The 27022-nt window shown below is 34.2% G+C and overlaps 2 protein-coding genes and 1 pseudogene across 2 annotated transcripts; all 3 read left to right on the top strand.

Moving 5' to 3' along the window:
- Positions 1-1275: 1275 nt before the first annotated feature.
- On the top strand, positions 1276-2364 carry LOC124945180 (annotated as a pseudogene).
- Positions 2365-4140: 1776 nt separating this feature from the next.
- LOC124945170 (heat shock 70 kDa protein 4-like) lies at positions 4141-6153 on the top strand. Its single transcript, XM_047485561.1, has 2 exons — positions 4141-4394; positions 4469-6153. Exons 1-2 carry the CDS (start codon positions 4175-4177, stop codon positions 6151-6153), a joined length of 1905 nt encoding a protein of 634 aa, XP_047341517.1. The 5' UTR covers positions 4141-4174.
- A 12061-nt stretch (positions 6154-18214) lies between these two features.
- LOC124919908 (heat shock cognate 70 kDa protein 2-like) lies at positions 18215-20355 on the top strand. Its single transcript, XM_047460272.1, has 2 exons — positions 18215-18616; positions 18696-20355. The coding sequence occupies exons 1-2, from the start codon at positions 18403-18405 to the stop codon at positions 20201-20203; spliced, it is 1722 nt and encodes a 573-aa protein (XP_047316228.1). The 5' UTR covers positions 18215-18402; the 3' UTR covers positions 20204-20355.
- Positions 20356-27022: the final 6667 nt, after the last annotated feature.

Raw genomic sequence — 27022 nt, 5'->3', positions numbered from 1 at the left:
ACCAAATATATCAATCCTAATATTTAACATTCTTATTCAATTTAGTCAATATCATTTCTTGTACTTTTTAATCTCAATGTGTTACTCTCGTAGCCCACCTATATACTTTGTCTAATCACATGTTTGACTCTATACTTTATTATTAGTTTGTGAACATTGACCTCCTTCATTTGGATTAGTTTCTTTAAAAGATAAACACTAATTTGATAAAATGAATTTTGTTTTAGTAATTTAGGATATTATCTTAAGTTAGTAAAAGTGTATTATAAGATTTGACGTTTGTATGGGCAACTAATGAAAAACATCCATTATTAATTTAAAAATAACCATGGATAATCAAGAAGAATTGTTCGTGATAAAATATTGGCTACAATAAAAAATGTCTTAAATATCGCTAAATCGAAAAGATATTAAAGGAATGAAATTAGGATATGGATGGAATATAATGAAATAGAACACATTGAACGTTTTTATATACTTCTTATATACTTCTTGAAGAATTTGTTGCACTTTGAGAATTCTTGTTGACCCAACAAATAAGACGCATCATATTTTTCTACTATATCCCCCACACTATTTAATCGTCAAACATTTCTTAATAATTTTTGTACCTCACCTCAAAGCAGGCCTTACCGTTAGAACCAGACTATTTGTTCCCTCAAACATTTGAATTATCTTAAGTTGTGTTTGATGAGGGGAATTGAAATTGGAATTGGCATTGGAATTCTAATTCCAATTCCATGAGAATTGGCATTGGAATTCTAATTCCAATTCCATGAGAATTGGCATTGATTTACAATTCAATTCTTATGTTTGGAAAAATTATAGAATTGTAATTTAATTTCAATTCCTATATTTGGGAAAATGATAGAATTGTAATTCAATTCTAATTTCTATGTTTGTAAGATAAAATATCGGTTTAAAATGTTAACTTCTTAAATATCTTTTCACGTTTTTGCCACGTTTAATACGTTTTTGACATGTTTAACACGTTGTTGACATGTTTAACACGTTTTTTTACACGTTTATGACACGTTTAAACACGTTTGTGACATGTTTAACACGTTTTCACACTTAAAACACATTTTTACTCGTTTAACATGTTTTTCACATTTTTGATATGTTTAACATGTTTTTGATATTTTTAATACGTTTAACATGTTTTTCACACATTTAGACAAGTTTAACACGTTTTTGGCACGTTTAACATGTATAACACGTTTAACATGTTTTACACGTTTTTGGCACGTTTTACACGTTTTTGGCACGTTTTACATGTTCTTGACCATTAAAGATTCCATCGAAGGCCACATCTGGTGATACCGATTTGGGAGGGGAAGACTTTGATAAAAGAATGGTGAATCATTTTGTGCAAGAATTCAAATGTAAAAAGAACAAGGACATAAGTGGAAACCCCCGTGCCCTAAGTAGACTGAGGACGGCTTGCGAGAGGACAAAAAGGGCACTTTCATATACTGCAGAGACAACTTTAGATATTGATTCTCTCTTTGAAGGTGTAGACTTTAATTCTAAAATAACCCAAGCCAGGTTTGAGGAGATGAACATGGATCTATTCAGTAAGTGTATGGAGAATGTTGAGAAATGTTTGAGTGATGCGGAGATGGAGAAGAGTAGTGTCCATGATGTTGTCCTGGTTGGTGGTTCTACTAGAATTCCGAGAATGCAGCAGCTTCTCAAGGAGTTCTTCAATGGTAAGGAACTCTGCAAGAGCCTCAATCCTGACGAGGCTGTTGCTTATGGGGCTGCAGTTCAAGCTGCCATTTTGTGTGGTGAGGGAAATCAGAGATTCAAGATCTTGTACTTCTGGATGTCACTCCTCTTTCTCTTGGAATTCAGGCATATGGAGGCATCATGTCAGTCTTGATTCCTATGAACACTACAATTCCCAAAAAGATGGAGGAAGTCTTCAGTACAGCCTTTGACAATGATTCGGGTGTTCTGATTGAAGTGTACGAGGGTGAGAGATTGATGGGGAAAGACAATAACTTTCTTGGAGAATTCATATTGAACGGAATTCCCCCGGCACCTAGCGGTGTTCCTAAATCTCAGTATGTGTTGAAATCGATGCAAACGGAATATTAAATGTTTCTGCGGAGGTAAAAAAAAACAGGTGAGAAGAATAAGTTGTTAATAAGGAATGATAAAGGAAGGTTAACTGCAGAAGAGATAGAGAAGTTGGTGCAAGATGCGGAGAAGTACAGATTGGAGGATGTGGAGAAGAAGAAGGCAGCGGAGGCCAGGAATGAGGCGGAGAAGTATGCTTATATCAATGCCAAGGCTCGAGGTGCTGGCTCTCGGGTAACCAAGATTGAGGAAGTTGATTGAGTATTTTATATAACTCAATTTTGTTGCTAGACAAATGAAAGTTAAGTGTGATTGAATTATTAACTAGTATGAGGGATTATCTACTCTTTTGTACCAAGATCATTTATTACCGTGTTGTACAATCTTGCTTCAACTATCTCTTCTTACTCTCTAACCTATTTGTAATGTTCTCCTCTCCCTCTTTGCCTCATTTCTCATATTCTCGCTTGTCATCACCCTAAGGACATACACAGGGATCACAATTTTAAACTGTCCCGAAAATCGAACCTAATTGTTTCGTTTGTGACGGTTTTTCTCCGAAACCGAACGGGGATGGGCGGAGATGGTATTTGTGTCCCCGCCCCGTTCTCATCCCGTTTTTGCCCCGAACACTATAAATATAATTAAATATATTAAATCATCATTATATTTATTTATTCATTATATTTTATAAAAGTTTTAAGTTAATTTTTTTATAAAAATATAAACTTTCAATATATTTTAATATATATTATATTAAAAAAATCCGTTTATATAATTTAATTTACAATTTTATTAATTTTTTTAAAAATATTTTATTAACGGTGCTTCGCGGGGATTCTCCGAAATCGAATAAAACCGAACGGGACGGGGATGGTGTTAAAAAAATCCTCAAAACAAAAACGGTGTGGAGATGGTAATTGCATCCCTAGACATACCCGTCGCATCGCAAGTCTGTATTAAATGTCTCCTCTTATGGGTAATTGGAGATGAATTATGGGTTATAAGTACAAATGTCTTATTAGGCAATAGGCATTGGGATTCAAACTGGAAAATGGAAACGACTTGAATGGGGCTTTGGACTTCGATGAGTTCTTTTGACTTGATAAAGATTTGTTTTTTAATTATATTAAAGTTGTTTCTTATTTCATTTGGCATATATATTAGAGCAAGTTTTTTCATTTTGCTAACTTCAAAGACATAGACGACTTGATTGTTAAATTTTGTATAGTAGTGGTGTTCACTATCATTTTAAATTTCAAAATAACTATTAATTAATAATAGTTGTGTTTACTTTGACAAGGTTTTTACTCTTTGATTGCTCCTTTTTTATAGTAACTTTAGAAATACTTAGAAATTATTGTTGAGTATTTGAAATCATGTACAAGTGTAAGAGAATTATAAAAAAAAATTATTTGTTTGGTATGGATTAAATAAAATATTTGAATTAAACTATTATTAAAGTTGTCAAATTTTTTAGAAGAAGATTGAACTTAAGTATTTTCTTGGAATCATCAATTAAAATAAAAGAAAAGAGGAAAATGAAGAGTTAAGAAGATGAAAAAAATGAATGAATTGATTGTGAAAATGAAAATTTTAAATTGTATTGTAGAAAATGATTTACAATATTATCTGTAGTATATAACAGATAATTAAATAGATAATCTCATAATCCTTATCAGCTAATTAATTGAAATTCATTTTCAATTTACTCGGTCTTCTTTCAAACCACGGACCGGAGAAGTTTTTCTTTTAATATTTGTGCGTGATATGTAGGAAAACCAGATAATATGTTTAACGAGAATTAATTAGTGCGTGGTGGAGCATTCAATTCAAGGTGATAATTTGCATTCGGCTAGAACTAATCAAATTCTCTGCTAATAATAATAATAATAATAATAATCAAGGGTATTGTTTTGAGAATTGTGCTACAATAAATCAAATTCTCTATAACCATTTTCTCTGGGATGCCAAAGGACAAGAATCAGTTACTCATGAGCCTAACTATAGTTATATATAAATAGTAGACAGACAACATACAAACACTACCAGACATCAAAGTTGTTTAGCTAGATTCATTTGATATATAATGTCAAGGAAAGGGAAATGGAAAGGACCTGCGATCGGAATCGATCTGGGTACGACATACTCATGTGTTGGAGTATGGCAGCACGACCGTGTTGAAATCATTGTTAACGATCAGGGCAACAGAACAACTCCATCATATGTTGCGTTCACGAAGACAGAGAGATTGGTCGGGGATGGAGCTAAGAATCAGATTGCTACCAACTCCATTAACACTGTTTTTGGTAAGTTACTATCCCAACTCAAGTTCTATTGCTCTTCTATTTTTGTAACTATATTAAGTAATTTTATGGTTCAGATGCAAAGAGATTGATTGGTAGGAAGTTTACTGATCCTTTGGTGCAAAGTGACACCAAGTACTGGCCATTTAAGGTGATTTCTGGGCCAGAAGACAAAGCAATCATCGTTGTCAACTACAAAGGCTTGAAAAAGCAGTTCTCTGCAGAGGAAATATCTTCCATGGTTCTAATCAAGATGAAGGAGATTGCCGAGTCCTATTTAGGAACACCGGTGAAAAACGCTGTCATTACAGTCCCAGCTTACTTCAACGATTCCCAAAGGCAAGCCACAAAAAACGCAGGTGCAATTTCAGGTCTGAACGTGATGCGTATCATCATTGAGCCTACAGCTGCTGCAATTGCCTACGGTCTAGACAAGAATAGAGCAAGCAACGTGGGGGAGAAGAATGTCCTCATTTTCGATCTGGGTGGAGGAACATTTGATGTCTCTATCTTAACAATTACTGGGTCTGTCTTTAAAGTAAAGGCCACCGCTGGTGATACCCATTTGGGAGGAGAGGACTTTGACAACAGAATGGTGGATCATTTTGTGGAGCAATTCAAACGAAAGAAAAACAAGGACATAAGTGGAAACACCCGTGCCCTAAGTAGACTCAGAATTGCTTGCGAGAGGACGAAGAGGACTCTTTCGTATACTGTCCAGACTACGATAGAGATTGATTCTCTCTTGGATGGTACTGACTTTAATTTTAATATAACCCGAGCAAAATTTGAGGAGATGAATATGGATCTATTCAGGAAATGTATGAAAACCGTTGAGAAATGTTTGAATGATGCGAAGATGGACAATAATTGCATTAATGATGTTGTCCTGGTTGGTGGGTCTACTAGAATTCCTAAAGTGCAAAAGCTTCTTCAGAATTTCTTCCATGGAAAGGAACTTTGTAAGAATATCAACCCTGACGAAGCTGTCGCCTTCGGAGCTGCAGTTCAAGCTGCCATTTTGTGTGATGAGGGAAATCACAAAATTCAAGATCTTGTACTTCTTGATGTCACTCCTCTCTCTCTTGGAATTAATACAATCGGAGACATCATGACAGTCTTGATTCCTAGGAACACTACCATTCCCCAAAAGGTGGCGAAAATCTTTTTTACAAATGCTGACAACCAAATTGCTATCCTTATTAAAGTCTACGAGGGTGAGAGATCGATGACGAAAGACAATAACTTTCTAGGACAATTTACGTTGTCTGGAATCCCCCCGGCACCGAGGGGTGTTGGTAAAATCACTGTATGTTTCAATATCGATGCAAACGGAATATTAAATGTTTCAGGAGAAGTAAATACAACGGGTGAAAAAAACAAGATGACAATAAAAAATGAGAAGTGGAGATTAACAAAGGAAGAGATAGAGAAGATGGTGCAAGAGGCGGAGAAGTACAAATTGGAAGATAAAGAGCACAAGAAAGGAGCGGAGGCCAGAAATGCGGTGGAGGATTATGCTTACAAAATGAGGAACAATGCCGAGAAGATGAGATTTAAGTTGGCATATCGTGACAAGTGGAAGATAGAGAAGGCAATAGATGAGACATTTATTTGGCTCGACAATAATAAGCTTACTAACAAAGCGAATTTGTTTCAAGTCAAGCTTATGGAGTTGAAAAGTGTCTACAATCCCATCATGTCCAATGCTCATGCTGCTGGTTTTGAGGAACCCACATTCAAGAAAAGGTCGCGTGTTTGATTCCGATACACTTTTAAGTTTTTTTTCTTTCACTTTTGGTAAATGCAATTAGATGGTTTATTGTGTGTATGTGTGTGTCGCGGTTCTATAATTCTATTCTATTATGATATGATAATTAATATATGATTCGACCAAAAATGTGTTTGGTAACAATGATATTAGAATTTGGTATCTAATTCCAATTTTTTTAGCTTTGGTAGACTATTTAAAATTAAGAATCTTAAGAATTCAAACAAAAATTAAAATTTATTTTGAATTCAAACCAATGTAATTTAACATTCTCAATTTTATTATTTTTAGTTCCAATTGCAATTTTAATATTTTATTTATGTTTTTCAAACAAAATTTATTTTTATTTTATCATTTATAACATAATTAAATATTTTTTATTTTTTTATCATCAAAATATAATTTAAAAAGTTAATATATAGATTTTTTTTTAATTTAATAAATTAACATTTTTGAAAAAAAATTTATTTTAGAAAGTTAATAGGTGGAATTGACATTCTAAAAGTTAAAATGTATATAATATATAATATATATATATATATATATATATATATATATTATTTTAATTTAAAAAATTAATATTTCGAACAAATATTGTTTCTTCATGATAATTATTGAAACTTTAGACAATACTTTTGACACTTTATTATAACAATAAATTGTGTCAAATCAATATTTTAATATATTTATATATTCAAATTATTTTTATTATAAACTTTTTAATATAAAAATTGTAATTGAATTACTTTATAGTTTTTTCAATCACATAAATTAAATTGTAATTTAATATCAATTATTGTGAAATTGAAATTTGAATACGAATATCAATTTTCAGTAATTCCAATTAACCTAATTGTATATTTGATATGTTAAATTGTTTATATAGATAATTCCGTTAATGTTTTTTATTGCATTTTGAAAAGAGAAAATGAATTTATTAATCCTCAATCTCATTTTATTGAATTTCTAAATGTTTAAATTCAACTTTTATTTAATAAGAAGTTTTTGAATATATTTTATAAATGAGGTGGAAAATAACTGGGGAGTTAATTTTTGAATTAGACATGCAATCGAAGTTGAAAGGAATAAGTTAGGGCAAAATTGATATTATAATTATTGTCAAGCAAGAAATAACATGTGGACCAATCAGGAAGCGACACGACACAGAATATTTTTTTATTTTTTATTTATTTATTTATATAATACTGTAACTCTAGAAAATTCATGTCTCGGAAAAACTCGAGGTTCGAAAAATTTCAACTCGATTTGTGTGTCCGTAATTTTTTTTGAATAAAACATTATTTTAAAGGATTTATAAAAATATATCCCGACATTTTGAAATTACTTGCATAATAATTATTTTTGAAGACCCTTGCGTTGTACAAGAATTCTAGAACAGATTCTGGGTAGATGACATGCTTGTCATCCAGGAAGTATTGAAGACCTGTGTCTTCAAGTGATTTGATCATTTTGAACACATCATAGTGTTCAGTGCTCTTTGCAGATTTGAAGTCCACTTGGAAGATGTTTGGAAACTGAGACATTTTGTCTTAGTGAGAGAATGAGTTATGACTTGTGATTGTTTTGTTTAAGGTTTGTTCATCTTATATACTAGTGGAGAGGGAACCCTAGTATCCAGGTATCACATGTGATAATGTCTATTATCCAAAGGGGAAAAGGTTTTGCATAAAATAAGCATGTCTATAGCCTAGGCTGTTGGTCATAGGCCTGGACCATGAAAGATATCAGATCTTCACGTCTTTTTAGGTGTGACCATTTTACTTTGAAAAGAAAATGTTTCAGGACAGATAAGCTTAAACGCAGATAATTATTCCACTTTTGTTTGAAGTTCAAATAATCTAAGATAACCTATTTCCGAACCGGTTAGTTATCAGTTGTTCGTCCCGGTGCGGTTATTTGGTGCAAGCACTAAATAACCGGCCGGTTTACTCTGTCTAATATACCAGACGGTTCTTCCATAGATACCTTGAAAATTTGAAGTTCAACAGTTTAGGAGGAACTACCGGTTTTGTCTGTCCGAACCGAATTCCCTTAAGCATCCTTAGGGAGGATTTGACTAATATCGGTTAAACCGAGTGTAAGTCTGAATTGAGAGAACTTAGCTTCCTGTAGAGGCTTGGTGAAGATATCGGCTACTTGTTGATCTGTCAGTACGTATTCCAACCGGATATGCTTCAGCATTACATGTTCCCGAATGAAGTGGTGCCTTATATCAATGTGCTTGGTTCTGGAGTGTAGAACCGGATTGTAGGTGATTGCTATGGCACTTGTGTTGTCACAGAAGATCGGAGACTCTTCGGCTATGACACCGAAGTCCATCAGTTGTTGTTGGATCCAAAGGAGTTGTGAACAACAACTTCCGGCCGCCAGGCGCCAGGTATTCAGCCTCTGCGGTTGATGTGGCCACCGATGTCTGTTTTTTGCTATGCCATGAAACAAGCCGGTCACCTAGGAACTGACATGTTCCGCTGGTGCTTTTTCTGTCAATCTTACAACCTGCATAATCTGCATCTAAGTAACTCGTTAGGTTAAAGGACGAATCTTTTGGATACCACAGGTCGACGTCAGGTGTTCCCTTTAGGTATTTCAAGATCCTCTTTGCGACTGTGTAGTGGGATTGTTTTGGATTGGCTTGAAATCTTCCACACACACCGACTGCAAATAGGATATCCGGTCTACTTGCTGTCAGGTATAGAAGAGAACCGATGATGCCCCGGTAAGCTATCTGGTCTACCGATTGACCCTCATCATCTTTGTCCAATTTAACCGATGAGCTCATTGGAGTAGCCGCTGAGGAACATGTGTCCATCCCAAATTTCTTTAGGAGCTCCTTGGTGTACTTGGGTTGGCTATTGAAAGTTCCTTCTTCGAGTTGTTTAACCTAAAGACCTAGGAAGAAGCTTAATTCTCCCATCATACTCATTTCAAACTTGTTAGTCATCAGGGTTAAAAATTTATCACATAGCTTAGGATCGTTTGAACCGAAAATGATATCATCTACATATATTTGAACAAGTAGAATATGTTCCTTCTTTTCAAATTTAAACAACGTTTTGTCCACCGACCCGATGGTGAAATCATGTTTTAACAAAAATGCGGTTAGTGTATCATACCAGGCTCTAAGTGCTTGCTTTAGACCGTATAAAGCTTTATTTAGCCGGTATACATGGTTTGGAAATTCAGCACTTTTAAAACCGGGTGGTTGTTCAACATACACCTCTTCACGTAGGTCACCATTCAAAAATGCACTTTTGACATCCATTTGAAAAACCTTAAAGTTTTGAATGCAGCAAAAGCTAGAAAAATCCTAATAGCTTCAATCCTAGCTACAAGGGCAAATGATTCTTCAAAATCAATGCCTTCTTCCTGTTTGTAACCTTGTGCCACTAATCTGGATTTGTTCCTCGTGACCAAACCGTCTTCATTGAGTTTATTTCTGAATACCCATCTTGTTCCTATGACCGGTTGATCTTTAGGTCTAGGAACTAGGTACCAGACTTTATTACTCTCGAACTGGTTTAATTCTTCTTGCATTCCCAAGATCCAATCCGGATCTGACAATGCTTCATCTATTCTTTTCGGCTCAATCTGGGATATGAAAGCGGAATTAAAGTATTCCTCCAGAAGTTGACGCCTAGTTCGAACAGGTTCCGAAGGGTCACCTATAATTTGCTCAGGAGGATGTTTAATGTTCCTTTTGAAATTCAGTTCAGGGATGTCTACCAGATTACCGTTTGTTTGATCAAGGCTAGACATATCGGTAGGCTGAATAAGATTATCAGACCGACCGACTTCCTCGATTTGGACCGAAGTGTCAGCTTCCTGTCGTGGAACAGCTTGATCCGGCTGGGTTTCAATATTACCCATCTGGTCATGGACAAACCGCCTGAAGACCGGAACTTCATCATCACTGTCAGAGTGAATATTGTTGTTTTCCAATCTGTTGTGTAGATCAAATCATGATGCAGTATTACTTTCAACCGATTCATCGAAAACCACGTGAAGTGATTCCTCCATGGTTAAAGTTCTATTGTTATACACTCTATATGCCTTACTCACTGCTGAGTAACCTAGCATGATCCCAGTATCGGTTTTTGCATCAAAAACAGACAGATAAGTTTTACCATTTATATGTATATAGCATTTACAACCGAAAATCTTGAGATATTTAAGGTTGGGAACCCTGTTGAAATAAATCTCATACGGTGTTTTGTTGTGAAACTTGTTAATCAGAGACCGATTCTGTGTGTAACATGCAGTATTGATAGCCTCAACCCAAAATTTTTGAGCAATGCCCGAATCGGCTATCATGGACCGTGCGTCTTCCTTGAGAGTCTGGTTTCTTCTCTCGGCCAGGCCATTTTGTTGAGGAGTTCTAGCACTAGACAACTCGTGTCTAATACCGGATTCATCAAGAAATGCGGTTAAAGTACTATTGGTGAATTCGGTACCTCGATCACTTCTAATGCTATTAATGCGAGTTGATTTTTCATTTTGCAAACGTTTAAGTAGTGTGATCAAGTTGGCTGCGGTTTCACGTTTGGATGGTAAAAATATTACCCATGTGTACCTAGAATAATCATTAATAACTACCATGGTGTAAAGCATACCTCCTAGGCTAATGACCTGAATCGGTCCAAATAAATCCATGTGAAGAAGATCTAAGCATCGGTTAGATTGAATGTTTCCTTTACTCTTAAAGGTTGACTTAGTCTGTTTACCCATTTGACATGCTGAACAAACCTTATCCTTGTTAAATACTATGTCAGGAATACCTTCTACTAGCTTTTTACCGCGAATGTAGTTTAAAGTTTTCATGTTTAGATGGTTTAGTCTCTTATGCCATAACCAGGTTTGATCAGTCTTAGCTATCATGCATACAGGATATTCTACCTTCGTTTTCCAGTCTACCTTGTAAATATTTCCTAGCCTATTTCCGGTTAGTAGTATAATACCTTGAGAGTTCTTAACTAGACATGCATGTTTAAGAAATTCTACCGTGTATCCAACATCACACATTTGACTAATACTTAGCAAGTTAAAACGTAGGTTTTCAACTAAGAGCACATTATCAATTGTCAAGTTACCATGGACAATCTTACCCTTGGCCACAGTTCTACCTTTTGAGTTGTCACCGAAGGTAATTAATGCACCGGTTTCTATTCTGATGTCGGTTAGTAGATTGTTGTTCAGGGTCATATGCCTGGAGCAACCACTATCCAAGTACCATTCAGAGTTTCCTAGCCGTTTCTTTATGTCCTGCAAAATGTACATATTTACAACTGTTTGGTACCCACATTCACTTGGGTCCACATGCGGTTAGTCCTTTGGGCATCCAAACTTTGACAAACCGGATGGCTTTCTTTGCTAAGGTCTTAACCGTCCTTTTGGCATTCAGTTTTGGATACTTCGGTTCTCCTGTGAAGGCCTTGAATGAGGGTGATTTGTAATTTGTCCTACGTGGTCGATGATTGGCTCTCTTATTCTTGAGCAGGTCGGCTTTTCTTTTCTCAGGGTCAAGCCATTTCTCAGAGGCAGTTGGACCTACATAAGTTAGTTTTTCTTCCGTATAGTATGCGGTCAATTCCTCTTCAGTGGTTAAGGAACTTCTAACAAATCTTATGAGGGGGAGGTCGTTCTTTGAGAACCTTACTCTTTCTACGGATTTATGGTTTTTGGATCTATCGTCTATGTATCCTAAACCGAACATGCAAGTGGGGTGTCTTTTGTAACTACACATCTTATTCACCATGTCACAAGATCTCTTATATGCGGCCATCTTATACTGAAGTCGGGCATTTTCCTCCTCGGTTAGTTCTCGAACTGGTTCACTAGACTGTTCGGTCTTGAGTGGTGGTTCAGGTTCTAACTCGGTTTCTAAGATATGAATTTTATCATGTTCTATGACATTTGGTTCGGTTAGGACAGGTATTTCTGGTTCTGTCGGAATGGGTACTATAGGGTCGGTTCTAAAGTTGAGTTGCTTAGGTAACATTGCTAGTAGGTTTTTATACTCTTCTACCATATCATTCAATGCATTATATAGCTCATCTTTAGTAAATTCTTCACAGGGAGAGTTAAATACTTGTTCCTCATTTGCCATGAGGCATGTGAGTTCATCATCACTGTCACTGTGAGCCCATAGACTTCCTCCATCATCGGCTATCAGTGCTTTCTGAACCTCACTTCCTTCACCGGTTTGTTGATAGTTGTTTCGGTTATTTTGGTAATCCGGTTTCCGGTCACCCCTCCTCGGTTTTCTGCATTCCCACTTGAAGTGTCCCAAACAGTTGCAGTTATAACACCTTATATTGGATTTATCACCATAGTTGTAGTTTGTTGGTTGGCTTCTTTTCATGAACCTCCCAAACTTTTGTGCAAGCATTGCCATGGCATCCTCGGTGAACTGTTCGGCGGTTCTGATCGGTGCAGGTGCAAGAGCAACCGGTTCTGTGGATGTGATCAGTGCTCTGGTTGAGGTTGAGGCCGAAACTTCTTCTTCAGTTCTAGATCTCATTTCAAATTCGTATGCCTTAAGATCTTCGAATACATCATGCAACTTCATCTTACTTAGGCAGTTTGATTCCCTCATCACCATTGTCTTTATGTCCCATGCTCTTGGAAGAGATCTTAAAGCTTTCATGATGACCTCCTTGTTGTCATACCTCTTGCCAAGAGTTGCTAGCTCATCTAACACACCAGTGAACCGGTCACTGTACTCTTTCATTGTTTCTCCCGGTTTCATCTTGATGCTTTCAAACTTCTGGGTAGCCACCATTACCTTGTTTTCCTTGGTTCTTTCATTTCCCTCAAAGATCTGAATAACCGTGTCCCATGTCTCCTTTGCGGTTTTGCAGTCTCTAATCTTGTAGTATGTGTTTCTGTCCACAGTGTTGGAGATCCGGTTTCTAGCATGGTTATCCAGGTTATTTCTTCTCCTATCTTCGGTTGTCCATTCCTTTCTGTCCTTATCAATAATTATCGGTCCTTCGGCCAGAATGGACTCCATCTCATCATCCAAGGTGATTAAGTGTAGGTGCATGCGTGCCTTCCAGTTGGCGAAATCATCACCTTCTAGCATAGGAGGCCTATCGAAAGATATGTTTGCTTGAGTATTGAAACTAACTGCTCTGATACCAATTGTTAGAATCTAGGTCGCCGCTGGAGGACCGGGATTGGACCGGTTAGCGGGTTTCACACAAAGGGTGGTGATTAATCCTGTTAGAGATTAACACCGGGGTTTCAATACTACACAAACTGTCACAAACCCTTGAACTAGGTTCAAGCGCGGAAGCGGTTTGTTTCAGGTTGAAGCAGCACACTTGTATGATAGGCAGAACCGGTTTTGGATGATATATGTTTGAAAATTGATGGGTCGGTTTTGTAACCTGGTGATTCGGTTTGGATAGAGTCAAGTAGGTTAGAGCGGTGTAGGTAAGTTAGTGCAAGTCGGTTAGAAAATAAAACCGGCAGAAAGTAAATAACAAGACGGATTTTATGGATGTTCGAAGATAAAACTCCTACGTCACCCCTTCCTCTCGAAACCGCGAGAAGGATATTCACTAAGGAATACAAATACAATCCGATCGAGGCTTATTTTATGCTCGATAACACCCTTACAATTTACACCGAAATTGTAAAATAAACACTTCAACTTTAGCACTTAGGCTTTTTCTAGAGAGAGTACTCTTATCACTTGTAGATTGCTTATCGCTCTTGTCTTGTGTTGTGTATTATGTCCCTCTTAAAATCTTTTGTGTGCCCCATTTACTCTTCTTCAGCTGCTCCTTTTATAGGTGAAATATGCCAACGGTCATATTTCACTTTCTTGAATCTGATTGGCTGAGCAGAGGTTCAGTGATTCAGACCCTGCGGTCATCTTTTCAGACCTGGTGGTCAACTCTACAGACTTTGCAGTCTGTTCTTCCGGTGTGTAAGACAAACCTGCTAGGTTTGTCTTTTACTCAATGTGGTAACTGTTGGTTAGACAGTTGTCTGTACTTGGAAGATTGCCTCTAATTTATCCTGAAAGTGGAAAGATCCTGTAGGACTGTCTTCTGCAGCCTGCAGACTTTCCTCAGACTTGTATGAATATGGAAATGTTCAGTCTGTTCCTTTGGTATCATACTCAACAGATACCTGAAGTATCTTCTTATGCTGGTCGGTCATTTGACTTAACCGAATGGCTTCCGGTGTGATTGATTTAACCGGACAACTTCCGGTTATTCCTTTGCTTTCTAGCTGATCGGTTGTCTGGTGTTTCCGGTTCTTAGTTCTGGCCGATCCTTTCTTTGTGCGGTCATGTTTCGAATGTTCCTGGTCGGTTTACTGTCTTGACCGGTGAATCTTCTTAACCGGTTTATTTGTTTGACCGGTCCGATTCCTTGTTCCTGCATGGAAGGTTTATTTATGTTAAGTTTTGTGAACCGGTCTAATTTTATCTAACAATTTCTCCCTTTTTGATTATTTTATTTAAAATTATCAAAACTATGTAAGTTTGCAAACGTAGGTCGGTTCTTTGTTTGACCGGATTTTTGAAACTGACTTGGGAGAATTTTTCGAAAAATTTGGAAAGATTTTGAAAAAAATTTTGGAAGGTTTATTATCTTTTATCTTATCATTTTCTTTCATGCCACAACTCATATGGACTCTTATCTAGCTTCTTACGTGAAACCTTATTTAAAAGGTAATTAGCCGTCAAAATAGCTTCTCCCCACATGTTTTGTGGTAGACCAGAACTTAATAGAAGTGAATTCATCATTTCTTTTAATGTTCTATTTTTTCTCTCAGCCGTACCGTTTTTCTGAGGAAAATAAGGTGATGTCGTCTCATGAATTATAACATGTTGAGCACATAGCTCGGCAAAAGGTGATTCATATTCACCTACTCTATCACTTCTTAACACCTTGATCTTTTGACCAAGTTGGTTTTCAACCTCATTTTTATAAAGAGTGAATTTCTCTATGACTTCATCTTTACTTTTAAGAATATACACATAACAATATTTTTTGTTATCATCAATAAAAGTAATGAAGTATTTTCCTCCACCGCGTGTTGGTGTTCCTTTTAAATCACACACATCTGTATGAATTAAATCAATCGGTCTATTACTTTTTTCAACGTTTCGAAAGGATGATCTCGTCAATTTCACTTCAACACAAATTTCACAGTTGTGTTTCTTATTAATTTCGAATGTAGGTATACTATTCAGTTTTATTAATCGATGCATCGAATCATAATTAATATGACCTAGTATACCATGCCATAAAATGGAAGACTCCAACAAATAAATAGAAGACTTATTCTTTTCATTCATACTTGGTTTAACTGCCATTACATTTAGCTTAAAAAGCCCATCAGTAGCATAACCTCTACCTACAAACATTCCACCTTTGGATAAAATAATTTTATCCGACTCAATCACAATTTTAAAACCATGCTTACTTAGAAGAGATCCGGATATCAAATTTTTCCGAATCTCCGGAACATACAACACATTAGTCAATGTTAAATCTTTCCCTAAAGACAACCTTAACACCACTTTTCCTTCACCTTGTATGTCAGAAGTGGCAGAATTCCCCATGAACATCTTTTCACCATTCTTCACTTCTTCGAGGCTTGAAAATACTTCTTTGTTAGAGCAAACATGTCTTATAACTCCTGTGTCAACCCACCACTCTCGTGGATTAGACCCCACCAAGTTAACCTCAGATATCATCGCACATAGATCAATGTCCGATAATCCTTGAGTCAAGTTAGCCTCTCGAACTCTTCTCGACTTCTTGCAATCGGAAGATCTATGGCCCATGCCATTGCAATTGAAACACTTGCCCGTGAACTTCTTAGAGATTCCTCCTTTAGGATTAAGGCTCCGGTTTTCGACAAAAGAATTGTGTTTCTTCTTGTCTTTACCATGCTCAACCACATTTTCTTTAGGCCCATGTTGACTAAAGTATTTCTTTGAGGCGCTTTTATTTTCCTCTTCAATGCGTAGACAAATCACCAATTCTTCTACGTTCATCTCCTTTCGCTTGTGCTTAAGGTAGTTCTTGAAATCGTTCCAAGATGGTGGCAACTTCTCAATAATAACCGCCACTTGGAAAGTTTCTCCCAAATTCATGCCCTCGACATTAATTTCGTGCAAAATAACTTGGATCTCTTGAACTTGTTTAATGACCGGTCTTGAATCTATCATTTTGTAGTCCAAAAATCGACTGACCATAAACTTTTTTGCACCTGCATATTCTGTTTTGTACTTACGTTCAAGAGATTGCCATAGTTCTTTGGCCGTATTCTTTTCACTGTACACATTGTACAATGAATCTGACAAACCATTCAACACATAACTTCTACATAAGAAATCTGAATGGTGTCAAGCATCAATGGTCGAAGCCGCTTGCACATCAACTTTCGGATGCATGTTTGCATCCGACGATGAAGCCACATTTGGTTCATCAATTTTGGGAGAGGGAGGATCCTCTGTGAGGAATCGCGCAAGACTCAGGGTCGTGAGGTAGAAGAACATCTTCTGTTGTCATCTCTTAAAGTTTGAGCCATCAAACTTTTCTGGCTTATCCAGATGGTTAGCTGGAACCGGCATCCTCATGTTAGAAGTAGGTGTTTTGGTAGTCATTTCTGAATCACAAAATCAGAAACGTGTAAAATCTGAGATAAGTAATATTTGAGACTGTTTTAAGATTGTTGGTAATCTTATCTCATAAAGTTTACACGTAAATAATACATGAAAATAATACAATGATAATAAAACAGATAAAACAGATTATTTTAGAAATGAAGAAAAATCTTCTCGTTTGCTCCGAGACCTGTGGAATCACAGTTCCCTTAAAACAGTTTCACCGTCTCCCATTTGTGCTGGAGAGTTTCGTCGGTGGCTGCTTCTCAGGGTACAACGGAACCTGCAATGATTTAGCACAGAAAAACCACTACAACAGCGAACTAGACAAAAGTACCTAAATCACAATCACCGAGTTTTGCACAAAAATGGTCGAGTCAAGAAACTCGAAAAACACTCACAAGAACAAGGAAAGACATTAAAATTCTAGAGTGAGAAGTGATAAGATAATGTGTGGAGAGGAATACAATGTGAATGAATATTTATAGTTGAAAATTAAACTCATAATCAATTCTTTAATCCAACGGTCACTAATCCATCATCCATTCATCCAACGGTTATCGTTGTTTGCCTTTTCATCATCTTTGCAAGTTACATCCTACAATAAATATTTTGTAGTTCCAATGACAATTAACACCATTTGTTAATTGGCTCATTCAAGACATTTATGTTAATTGTAACAATTAACAAATTTAATTCACAATGAATTTGATGTGAATTTCATTTGAATGAAATTTCACCTTAATTCACATTTGAATTTCATGTGAATTTCATTTGGATTAATTTCATTTTAATTCAAATTTGAATTTCATGTGAATTTCATTTGGATTAATTTCACTTTAATTCAAATTTGAATTTAATGTGAATTTCATTTGGATTAATTTCACGCTTAATTCACATTTGAATTTGGTGTGAATTTCATTAGCCCAAATATCATTTTCATTTAATTAATGGAATTAGTTTAATTTCAACCATTAATTCTAGTGTCACGGCCAATAGACTAAAGTTAGTTATCAAGTTCGATTTCCATTATGTTTAGTTGAAGTTAGAGTATTGACTTGGGGTTTAGGGATTGTGTTAACTTCCTAAATTAAAATAATAATAATAAAAATTCTAAATTGATTTATTCTCTTTTTCAATCCTGAGTACAAAAATCATATCAAGCATGCCTTGAGTGTTTGAAAATGTTATTTCATCGGTGTCACCCTATTATGAAAGGTTAAAAAAAAACTATTTTTCATAGTTGGCGAACACAAAGCATCATTGATTCTTTGGAAATATTCAAATTAGTAGTTAGAAAATATATCATGGGTGTTGTGTTTTAGCTAGGAGTATTTAGTTGGATCAACTAAAGTAGTGGTTGGTTACCCATAAAATTCACTCAAGTAATGATTTAATATCCATGGACACAGCTTATTAACTTACAGAGAAGCTGAAGAGATCACTAGCACACCAATAAACGTAACACTAACTAGGTAGCCATCTGGACTCAATGGTTGGTGGGGCCTTCTTGAGAAAACCAAAGGACGAGAGAATTAGCCACTACAAGTAGACATAGACGGTCGTTGAGATACATTTGACATATAATGGCAGGGAAATGGAAAGGGCCGGGGATTGGAATTGATCTGGGTACAACATATTCATGTGTTGGAGTATGGCAGCACGACCATATAGAAATCATTGTCAACGATCAGGGAAACAGAACGACTCCATCATATGTTGCATTCACAAATACAGAGAGATTGATTGGGGATGGAGCTAAAAATCAGGTAGCTGTCAATTCCATCAATACTGTTTTTGGTAAGTTTCTATTATTCTTCTTCTACTTTTATAATGGCATTCTATTTATAGTTTTTTCAAATCAATTTTTATGGCGCAGATGCTAAAAGATTGATTGGTAGGAGGTTTAGTGATGCATGCGTGCAAAGTGACGCTAAGTGTTGGCCTTTCAAGGTGATTTCCGGTTTAGAAGACAAACCAATGATAGTTATCAACTACAAAGGTGAGGAGAAGAAGTTCTTTGCGGAGGAAATCTCTTCCATGGTTCTAATGAAGATGAAGGAGACTGCTGAGGAATTTTTGGAAACACCAGTGAGAAATGCTGTCATTACTGTCCCGGCCTACTTCAACGACTCACAAAGGCAAGCTACAAAAGATGCTGGTGTAATTTCTGGTCTGAATGTGATGCGTATCATCATTGAGCCAACTGCTGCTGCAATTGCCTACGGACTAGACAAGAATAGAGCAAGATGTGTTGGAGAGAAGAACGTCCTTATTTTTGACCTTGGAGGTGGAACATTCGATGTCTCTCTCTTGACCATTGATGATTCCATCTTTGAAGTGAAGGCCACATCTGGTGATACCCATTTGGGAGGGGAAGACTTTGATAATAGAATGGTGAATCATTTTGTGCAAGAATTCAAACGTAAAAAGAACAAGGACATAAGTGGAAACCCCCGTGCCCTAAGTAGACTGAGGACGGCTTGCGAGAGGACAAAAAGGGCACTTTCATATACTGCAGAGACAACTGTAGATATTGATTCTCTCTTTGAAGGTGAAGACTTTAATTCTAAAATAACCCAAGCTAGGTTTGAGGAGATGAACATGGATCTATTCATTAAGTGTATGGAGAGTGTTGAGAAATGCTTGAATGATGCAGAGATGGAGAAGAGCAGCGTGGATGATGTTGTTCTGGTTGGTGGGTCTACTAGAATTCCGAAAGTGCAGCAGCTTCTTAAGGAGTTCTTCAATGGTAAGGAACTCTGCAAGAGACTCAATCCTGATGAGGCTGTTGCCTATGGTGCTGCAGTTCAAGCTGCCATGTTGGTTGGTGAGGGAAATCAGCAAGTTCAAGATCTTGTACTTCTGGATGTCACCCCCCTCTCTCTTGGAATTGATGTACTCGGAGATATCATGTCAGTCTTGATTCCTAGGAACAGTACCATCCCCCAAAAGGTGGAGAAAGTCTTTGGTACAAGCTGTGACAACCAATTGGAATTTTCTATTAAAGTGTACGAGGGTGAGAGATTGATGACAGAAGATAATAACTTGCTTGGAGAATTTGTTCTGTCCGAAATTCCCCCGGCGCCTAGGGGTGTTTCTAAATGCACAGTATGTTTTGATATCGACGTAAACGGGATATTATATGTTTCTGCAGAGGAAAAGACAACGGGTGGGAAGAAGATGATGACGATAAGGAATGAAAATGGGAGGTTAACTACTGAAGAGATAGAGAAGTTGGTGCAAGAAGCGGAGAAGTTCAGATTGGAGGATGAGAGGAACAAGAAGGCAGCAGAGGCCAGGAATGAGGCGGAGAAGTATGCTTACAACATTGCCAAGGCTCGCGGTGCTGGTTCTTTGATAACCAAGATTGAGGAAGTTGATTGAATTATTTTATTGAATTAGTTGCTTGAGTATTTTAAATAACGTTATTTTGTTGCTAGACAAATGAAGCTGTTATGTACTTTGAGCTTGAGATGTTGCAAAGTATATAAGTTCAGTCTGTGATTGAATTATTAACAAGTTTGAGGTTTATCTACGCTTTTTTACGATCTTGCTTCGACTCTCTCTTCTTAACTCTCAAGCCCTAATTGTAATACTCTCCTCTCCCTCTTTGCTGCAATGGAAGATGAATTACCTACAGACAGATTGCCTAAAAGCCTTGTTTCTGATATTCTTGCTTGTCTGCCGCATCCCAATTCTGTCAGTAACTGGTTCCATCTTAGGCAAACTCATCACTTTCAGACTCAGGAAACACGTTGGTTATAGGTAATTGGAGATGAATTATGGGTTATATGTAACTGTCTTATTATGCATTGGGATGGAGGAAAATAGTGCAGATGTATACCATCTTCAAACTGGAAAATGGAAACGACTTGAATGGGCTTTGGACTCGACGAGTTCTCATGCCTAAATTGTTGCAGCACACGGTTTTGAATATAATGAGTCGATGATGAAGTGGTCCCTCACACGGTTTTGAATATAATGAGTCGATGATGAAGTGGTCCCTGGAGGTTTCCACTCCAATTGCGCATCAAAGATTAGTAAGTTGTGACGAAGATTTATTTTCATGTTAGCAGGGCTAGCTTTTATTAAATGCATTTGCAATTAGGAGATATGTGGTAGTATGTTAAATTTTGATCCTCATTTGGATCCAATGATTATCTTAATTTTTTTTAATTCTCACTTAAACTTAACGTATTCTAAATGAGAATCGAACCCATGATCATTATTTTTTCTTAATTACGACTCTTGTCTATTAGCTACCCCGGTGGATTAATTATCTTAGGCTTAATGTTTTTGTCAATGGGTTTAAACTAAACTATTCTAAATAATGTTGTTTCTTAAGAAAATACCAAATAAGCAAAGCAGGGGCCACTATAGAAGAATGGCAAATGAATTAGACTATTAGTAACAAAGACTGATATTTTGCATCGGGCCACCACTAATATTAATCAAGGAAGGTGTTGGAGAAGTGTGCTAGAATTAATGATGTGGAGAAATGAGAATGAATGACTTATTAACTTATTACAGAGAAGCTAGAGAGATGATCATTAGCAGATATAAAAAGGCAACACTTATTATTTTTTATACTTGTTTTCATGGATAATGAAAAGATTTCTTGCATGTCTTGGATCTATTTTGATAGCTCTGTTCCATGACATGTAAATATTGTAAATGGCGAAGTTAAGAGAATGACTCCCAGATTTTGTAAGATCTCTGAGGACTCAAATTTTGGTTTATATCCTTCTTCCTTCTCATAATTTGGTAAGATTTGTGTGCTCAATGTTAAGATAATTTTTGAAAAACAGATTGAGTCATTAACTGCATAAACAAATTGAAATACAAGAGTCTGTTTAGAGATGAGTTGAAGAATGGGAAAGGTCAGAATTTTTGTTCTAAGATTTGGAAAGTTGAAGACTCTTTTTAATTTTAGTTCTAACTTTTGTGTAATTCTAATTCAATTATGACTATGCATCTTACACTATATCTTTTCTTTTACAGATACAAGAAGATACACTAATAGCATTTATGTAAATAATGGAGCATATTATCTAGATAGAATATTTTCAAAAATCTGTTTGTTATTGACAAATACTTTAATTTTGCATAAATAATGGATATTTTGTACCTAGTATCTAAATTGAAATTAATTTTTAGTTGCTAAGTTCAAAAACCTAATGAACTTGATTGTTAAATTTTGTTTAGTTGTGCGCTCACTATCATTTTAAATATGAAGGTAGATGAAGTAAATTTTCTCCAATAAAGATTCATAAATGAACTTAATGTCATGGAACATTAGAGGGTTGAATGACACTGTTAAAAGAATGGAGGTGAAAATAATGATTGAAAGACAAATAATCACTAGGGGAATACTAGAAACTAAGGTAAGACAAAGTTAAATAGAAAATGTTTTTCAAGGGTGTTTTGAATATGAATGAGTCTTTACACATAATTCAGATGGGTCAAAGAGTAGAATTTGAGTAGGTTGGAACACTAAACTGGTTGAGGTTAAGAAAGTTCTTGACAGCAAATATGTTATTATGGTTGAGGTAAACAGTTTGATGAAACGGGTGAAAATCTTTTTTGTTGTGGTAAATGGAAGCAACTCAGGTACCGAGAGAAAGCTACTATGGAACGAATTGAGAAGATAGATTGATGATGATGATCTATGGGTTATAATGGGGGACTTCAACATCACAAGATTCAGTAACGAAAGAGTGTTAGAAATATATATTTCTCAAGATATGGCGGAGTTTAATGAATGCATTGTTGGAATTTTTAAACTAATTCTATAAATTCCATTAATGAATGGAAATTAGAATGTGGGTAATAAAATCAAATCAAATTCACATGAAATTCAAACGTGAATTAAAGGGTGAAATTTGATCCAAATGTATAATTTAAATCAATTAATTTAAATTAATTGATCTAAAATGCCTTGATGACCAATTAACAAAATGTTGTTAATTTGTAGTGTAAATTACATGAGTTTGTTATTATTATTATTTGTTATGATAATTAATATTATTATTAACAAATTGGAAAATCATGTAACGTTAGTATTGAATTGTAAATGCCTTAATTATTTTGGCAAACAATTACTTAATGAAGAGGCAAACAATGCCAACCGTTGGATCAAATGATGATTTTATTTAATGGTTTAACTTTTCAACAATATAAGACCTCTCATTTCTAATCAAAAATATACTTCATTTTCATCTTTCTCACTCTAGAATTCCAAAAGCCTTCTTCTTGTTTTGTGAGTGTTCTTCGAGTTCTTCGCTCGATATTTTCCGTTGAAACCCGGTGATAGTTCAGGTACTTTATCAATCTCGTATTGTAGTGATTCCGGTGCTGAATCACTACTAGATTCGTTGTACCCTGGGAGACAGCCATCTGTGACAAGCTCTAGCACACGGGGAGACGGTGGAACTGTTTTAAGGGAAATGTGTTTAACACATACCTCGAATCAACCATCAAATACGGTGATTTCGTTCTTGTAGTATTGTATTTATTTAATTTATTTGTAACATCATTTTATATATATTTTCTGTTATTTCAAGACAAGATTACTAACAATCTTAAAACAGTTTATTTGTGCTAAGCTATTTAAGAGCTTGCGCCATCGAATATTTTTTTTTGTCTTTAATGTTTCTAAAATACGAGTCGCGGTGTTGAGAAAGAGATAATTCTCATTTCGAAAAATGGAAATGATTCATCTTAAGAAAAAAAAATCAACAAATAAAGATAAATCTTTATTGTATATAAATATGTTGATTATTAACACATATGTTCTTATGTTGTTAAAGCTTAATTTTATAAGCTAATATATTTTGATATAAAATTTTTCTTAAAGAACTTTAATATGTATATTCATTATATAAATATTATATATAAAATAAATTAGAACATAATTAATTTAATTAGTTCTAGTTTTATTTTGAAGATTTGTTTGGTTATTAAAATTATTAATAATAATGAATAAAAATAAGAAAGTAACTAATATGTTAGCTTTCAATTTTTATAAAATTTATGGTGTTAAAATTAATTATAATTGAAACATATGGTTTCAGTTTGAAAATAATTAATTATAATATATACCTTCTTTTTAATTAAGCAATATAATTAATAAGAATATGGTAGGATGATTTAATAAATAAAGAGATGATATCTTTATTTATATACATTGTTTTATATATTACATTTTATTGTGGTAATAAGTTATCTTTTAAATGTGTATATATTCATTGTTGACAGAGTCTAGTCAAATATGAAGTATAAGTTGTCTCTAGAAAGAAGACAAAAGATAATAAAAGCGGTACAACAATGAAATGGCGCATTGGTGCAGTGGTTCAAAGTTCAGACGCAATGGTGCGTGACTAAAGGGAGGTCCCCTGTTCAAATCCAACTGATAAGATGATTTCTTTTGTAGAAATAAGACGTGACAAAATGACACTAGTCATTTATGGTGGAACCATTCAAATTTCTTGTATAGAAATTATTATATGAATGGAGCCAATGATTTCTTTCATAGAAATCTGATGTGTTATAAAATGACACTAGTAATTTATGTTGAAACCATTCCAATTTCTTTTGTAGAAATTATGAGTTGAATGGGGGTAGTCAATGATTTCTTTATAGAAATCAGATTTGTTAAAATGACTCTAGTCATTGATATTAAAACCATTTCAATTTCTTGTGTAGAAATTACGAGTTAAATGTGTAGTCAATGATTTCTTGGTAGAAATTAGACGTTAAAATGACTCTATCCATTAATGTTGGAGATGAATGAGGTAGTTAATAATTTCTTTATAGAAATCAGACTTGAGTCATTGATGGGAAAATCATTATAATTTCTTGTGTAAAAATTATTAAATGAAATGAAATGGGGCACTATAGAAATTATGTGATTCATAATGACAGAAAATGAAGGTCATATGTATAATGAGATTAAATAAGTTATTTGTTTTAGAACTTATTATAATCATGCATTCAAAGAGACACGACTATGTTAGTCGAAATTGTCTTCGCAAAAATTGTCTCGGTGAGAACAATCTACTCAGATTTATTTTGAGCATGCATAGTCGTTTCACGCCGATTATTGTTCAAAACATGACAATGTAAGTGCTTCGATTAATATAAGAAATATATTTGATTATGTGCTAATTGATTATTAATATAAATCATACATATTAGCTAATATAAAGATGATTCATGTTATTCATAATAAGTATGTTTATCTAGAAATTTATATATAAAAATTAAGATTTATTTTCTATCTATTTTTATTTTAATAGATAATTTTGAAATTTGTCACAAATCATGTGTTCTTTGATTGACAAAGAATTGTTATAAAATGTTAAAGGTCATCTAATTAATTAAGAAACAAATAATTGATGACATGAATACTTATAATTAGTTAGTTTTATATTTGATTAAAGTTAAACGGTCAATATTCTAATTAATTATAATAATTAATTATATATTATGTATTTTATAAATGTATTTTTATATATATGAAATTTTATATATATTTGTTTAAATAATATATGACATATTATTTATTTGATTACGTTTCTATGTTATTGACTATATATATTATAGTTGTTTTGTTGTAGTGACAAAAATTCATGAAGCAATAATATACAATATCATATATATGGATATATTAATTTTGGTTTAATATAATATATTTGATATACATTGTTCAACGCATCATTAAGACTTACTTAATTTGATAATTTTGAAATCAAATAATTACAAGCAAAGTCTTGTTTGATTTGAGAATAATGTGGCAAACGTGCCGATATTGCGGGATGCAAACGTGCAACCGAAAATAAATGTTTAGACGGCTTCGGCCAAAGATGCTTGAAACATTATGATTTCTTTTGTAGAAATCATGTGATATGGTGAATAATTATTTGATTAAATATTCTAATTTCTTTTATAGAAATTAAGTGTTGAAATAAATATTTTATTTGATTAAATATTTTAATTTTTTATGTAGAGATTATGTGAAGATTGATTTATAAATGAATAAACATTCTAATCTCTCGTATAGAAATTATATTTTATTCAATTAGATATTTATAATATAGTTATCTTATTCAATGTATGATAAGTATAACAAAAGAAATTTGTAAAAATATTGTGTGACAATTTATTGATTAGAAAATCATTGATTTAAATCATACAAATGTGTGTGTTTTAAAAAGGATACCAACACGAATGTGGGGGCAAATATTGTTATTGATTATAACACAAAAATAATTGTGTATATTATGATAAATGTAAAAATAATTTGTTGTTAGAGAAATGTGTTCTCTATAAAAGATAAAGTTGCGCAACTTTATAAAAAAAAATAACAAGAAAATGTCTTGTTTATATTTGCTGAGTTGGTGTTCAAATCGATATTTTTAGATTTGAGGATTTTGAAATCAAGAAACGTGTCATATTTTGACATTATTTTCATAAAATTTGAAGAACCAATGTCTTTAAAAGGATTTTATGAAATAAATGAAAATGAAAGTTTATAAAGTTTTGATATGACTTATAACAAATTTTATAATAATGATATGAAAATTTGATCATACTTTAATTAAAAAGTGGATGTGACAATTATATATATCATGAAGACAATGAAAATTATTTCATTACGTGTCTTTTGTACGATATTTTTATCGTTGAAAATTACGATAAAAATGATTAAATCCATAAAGGATATGAATTGCACTAAACGAAATATCATTAAATGAAAGATTTTACGTCTTAAAGTGAATATGTTTACACTTAGAAGTGCAATCTACGTATGAAAATCTTCTAAGAAACTTATGATGGATAGATTAAACGTTATAATCTATATTTTTGACTTATGTCGAAAAATAAAATATTTTTATGTAAAATATATAATTGTTTACACGAAGGCAGAATAGTTCAAAGACATTTTGTCTACTAGTTAGCCAAGTAAACAATATTTTCATAAAAAAATTAAATGATAAGCATGTATGAATGGCTATGCTTCTTATTAAAAGATGTTCCAAGGTTAACTAAGAATGTACCAACATAAATTTCTAATTATTGTGATAGTAATTGGAAATTGGACAAGCTTAGAGTTAGTGACAAGTCTAGACATACACGTCTTAGACATAATGTCATTAGACTATACTCTCTAATGGAGTTATCAAATTTGACTATGTAAGTCAA

Source organism: Impatiens glandulifera, chromosome 1 (assembly GCF_907164915.1).
Source record: "Impatiens glandulifera chromosome 1, dImpGla2.1, whole genome shotgun sequence".
Classification (NCBI taxonomy): Eukaryota; Viridiplantae; Streptophyta; class Magnoliopsida; order Ericales; family Balsaminaceae; genus Impatiens; species Impatiens glandulifera.
This window is presented reverse-complemented; position numbering and strand designations above follow the sequence as displayed.

What these genes read in the sequence shown, in the direction of transcription:
- LOC124945170 (XM_047485561.1), top strand. Translation starts at nt 4,175, where the DNA reads ATGTCAAGGAAAGGGAAATGGAAAGGACCTGCGATCGGAATCGATCTG. An exon ending in CTCCATTAACACTGTTTTTG is followed by an intron (nt 4,395 to 4,468) that starts GTAAGTTACTAT and finishes TTTATGGTTCAG; the next exon opens with ATGCAAAGAGATTGATTGGT.
- LOC124919908 (XM_047460272.1), top strand. Translation starts at nt 18,403, where the DNA reads ATGGCAGGGAAATGGAAAGGGCCGGGGATTGGAATTGATCTGGGTACA. An exon ending in TTCCATCAATACTGTTTTTG is followed by an intron (nt 18,617 to 18,695) that starts GTAAGTTTCTAT and finishes TTTATGGCGCAG; the next exon opens with ATGCTAAAAGATTGATTGGT.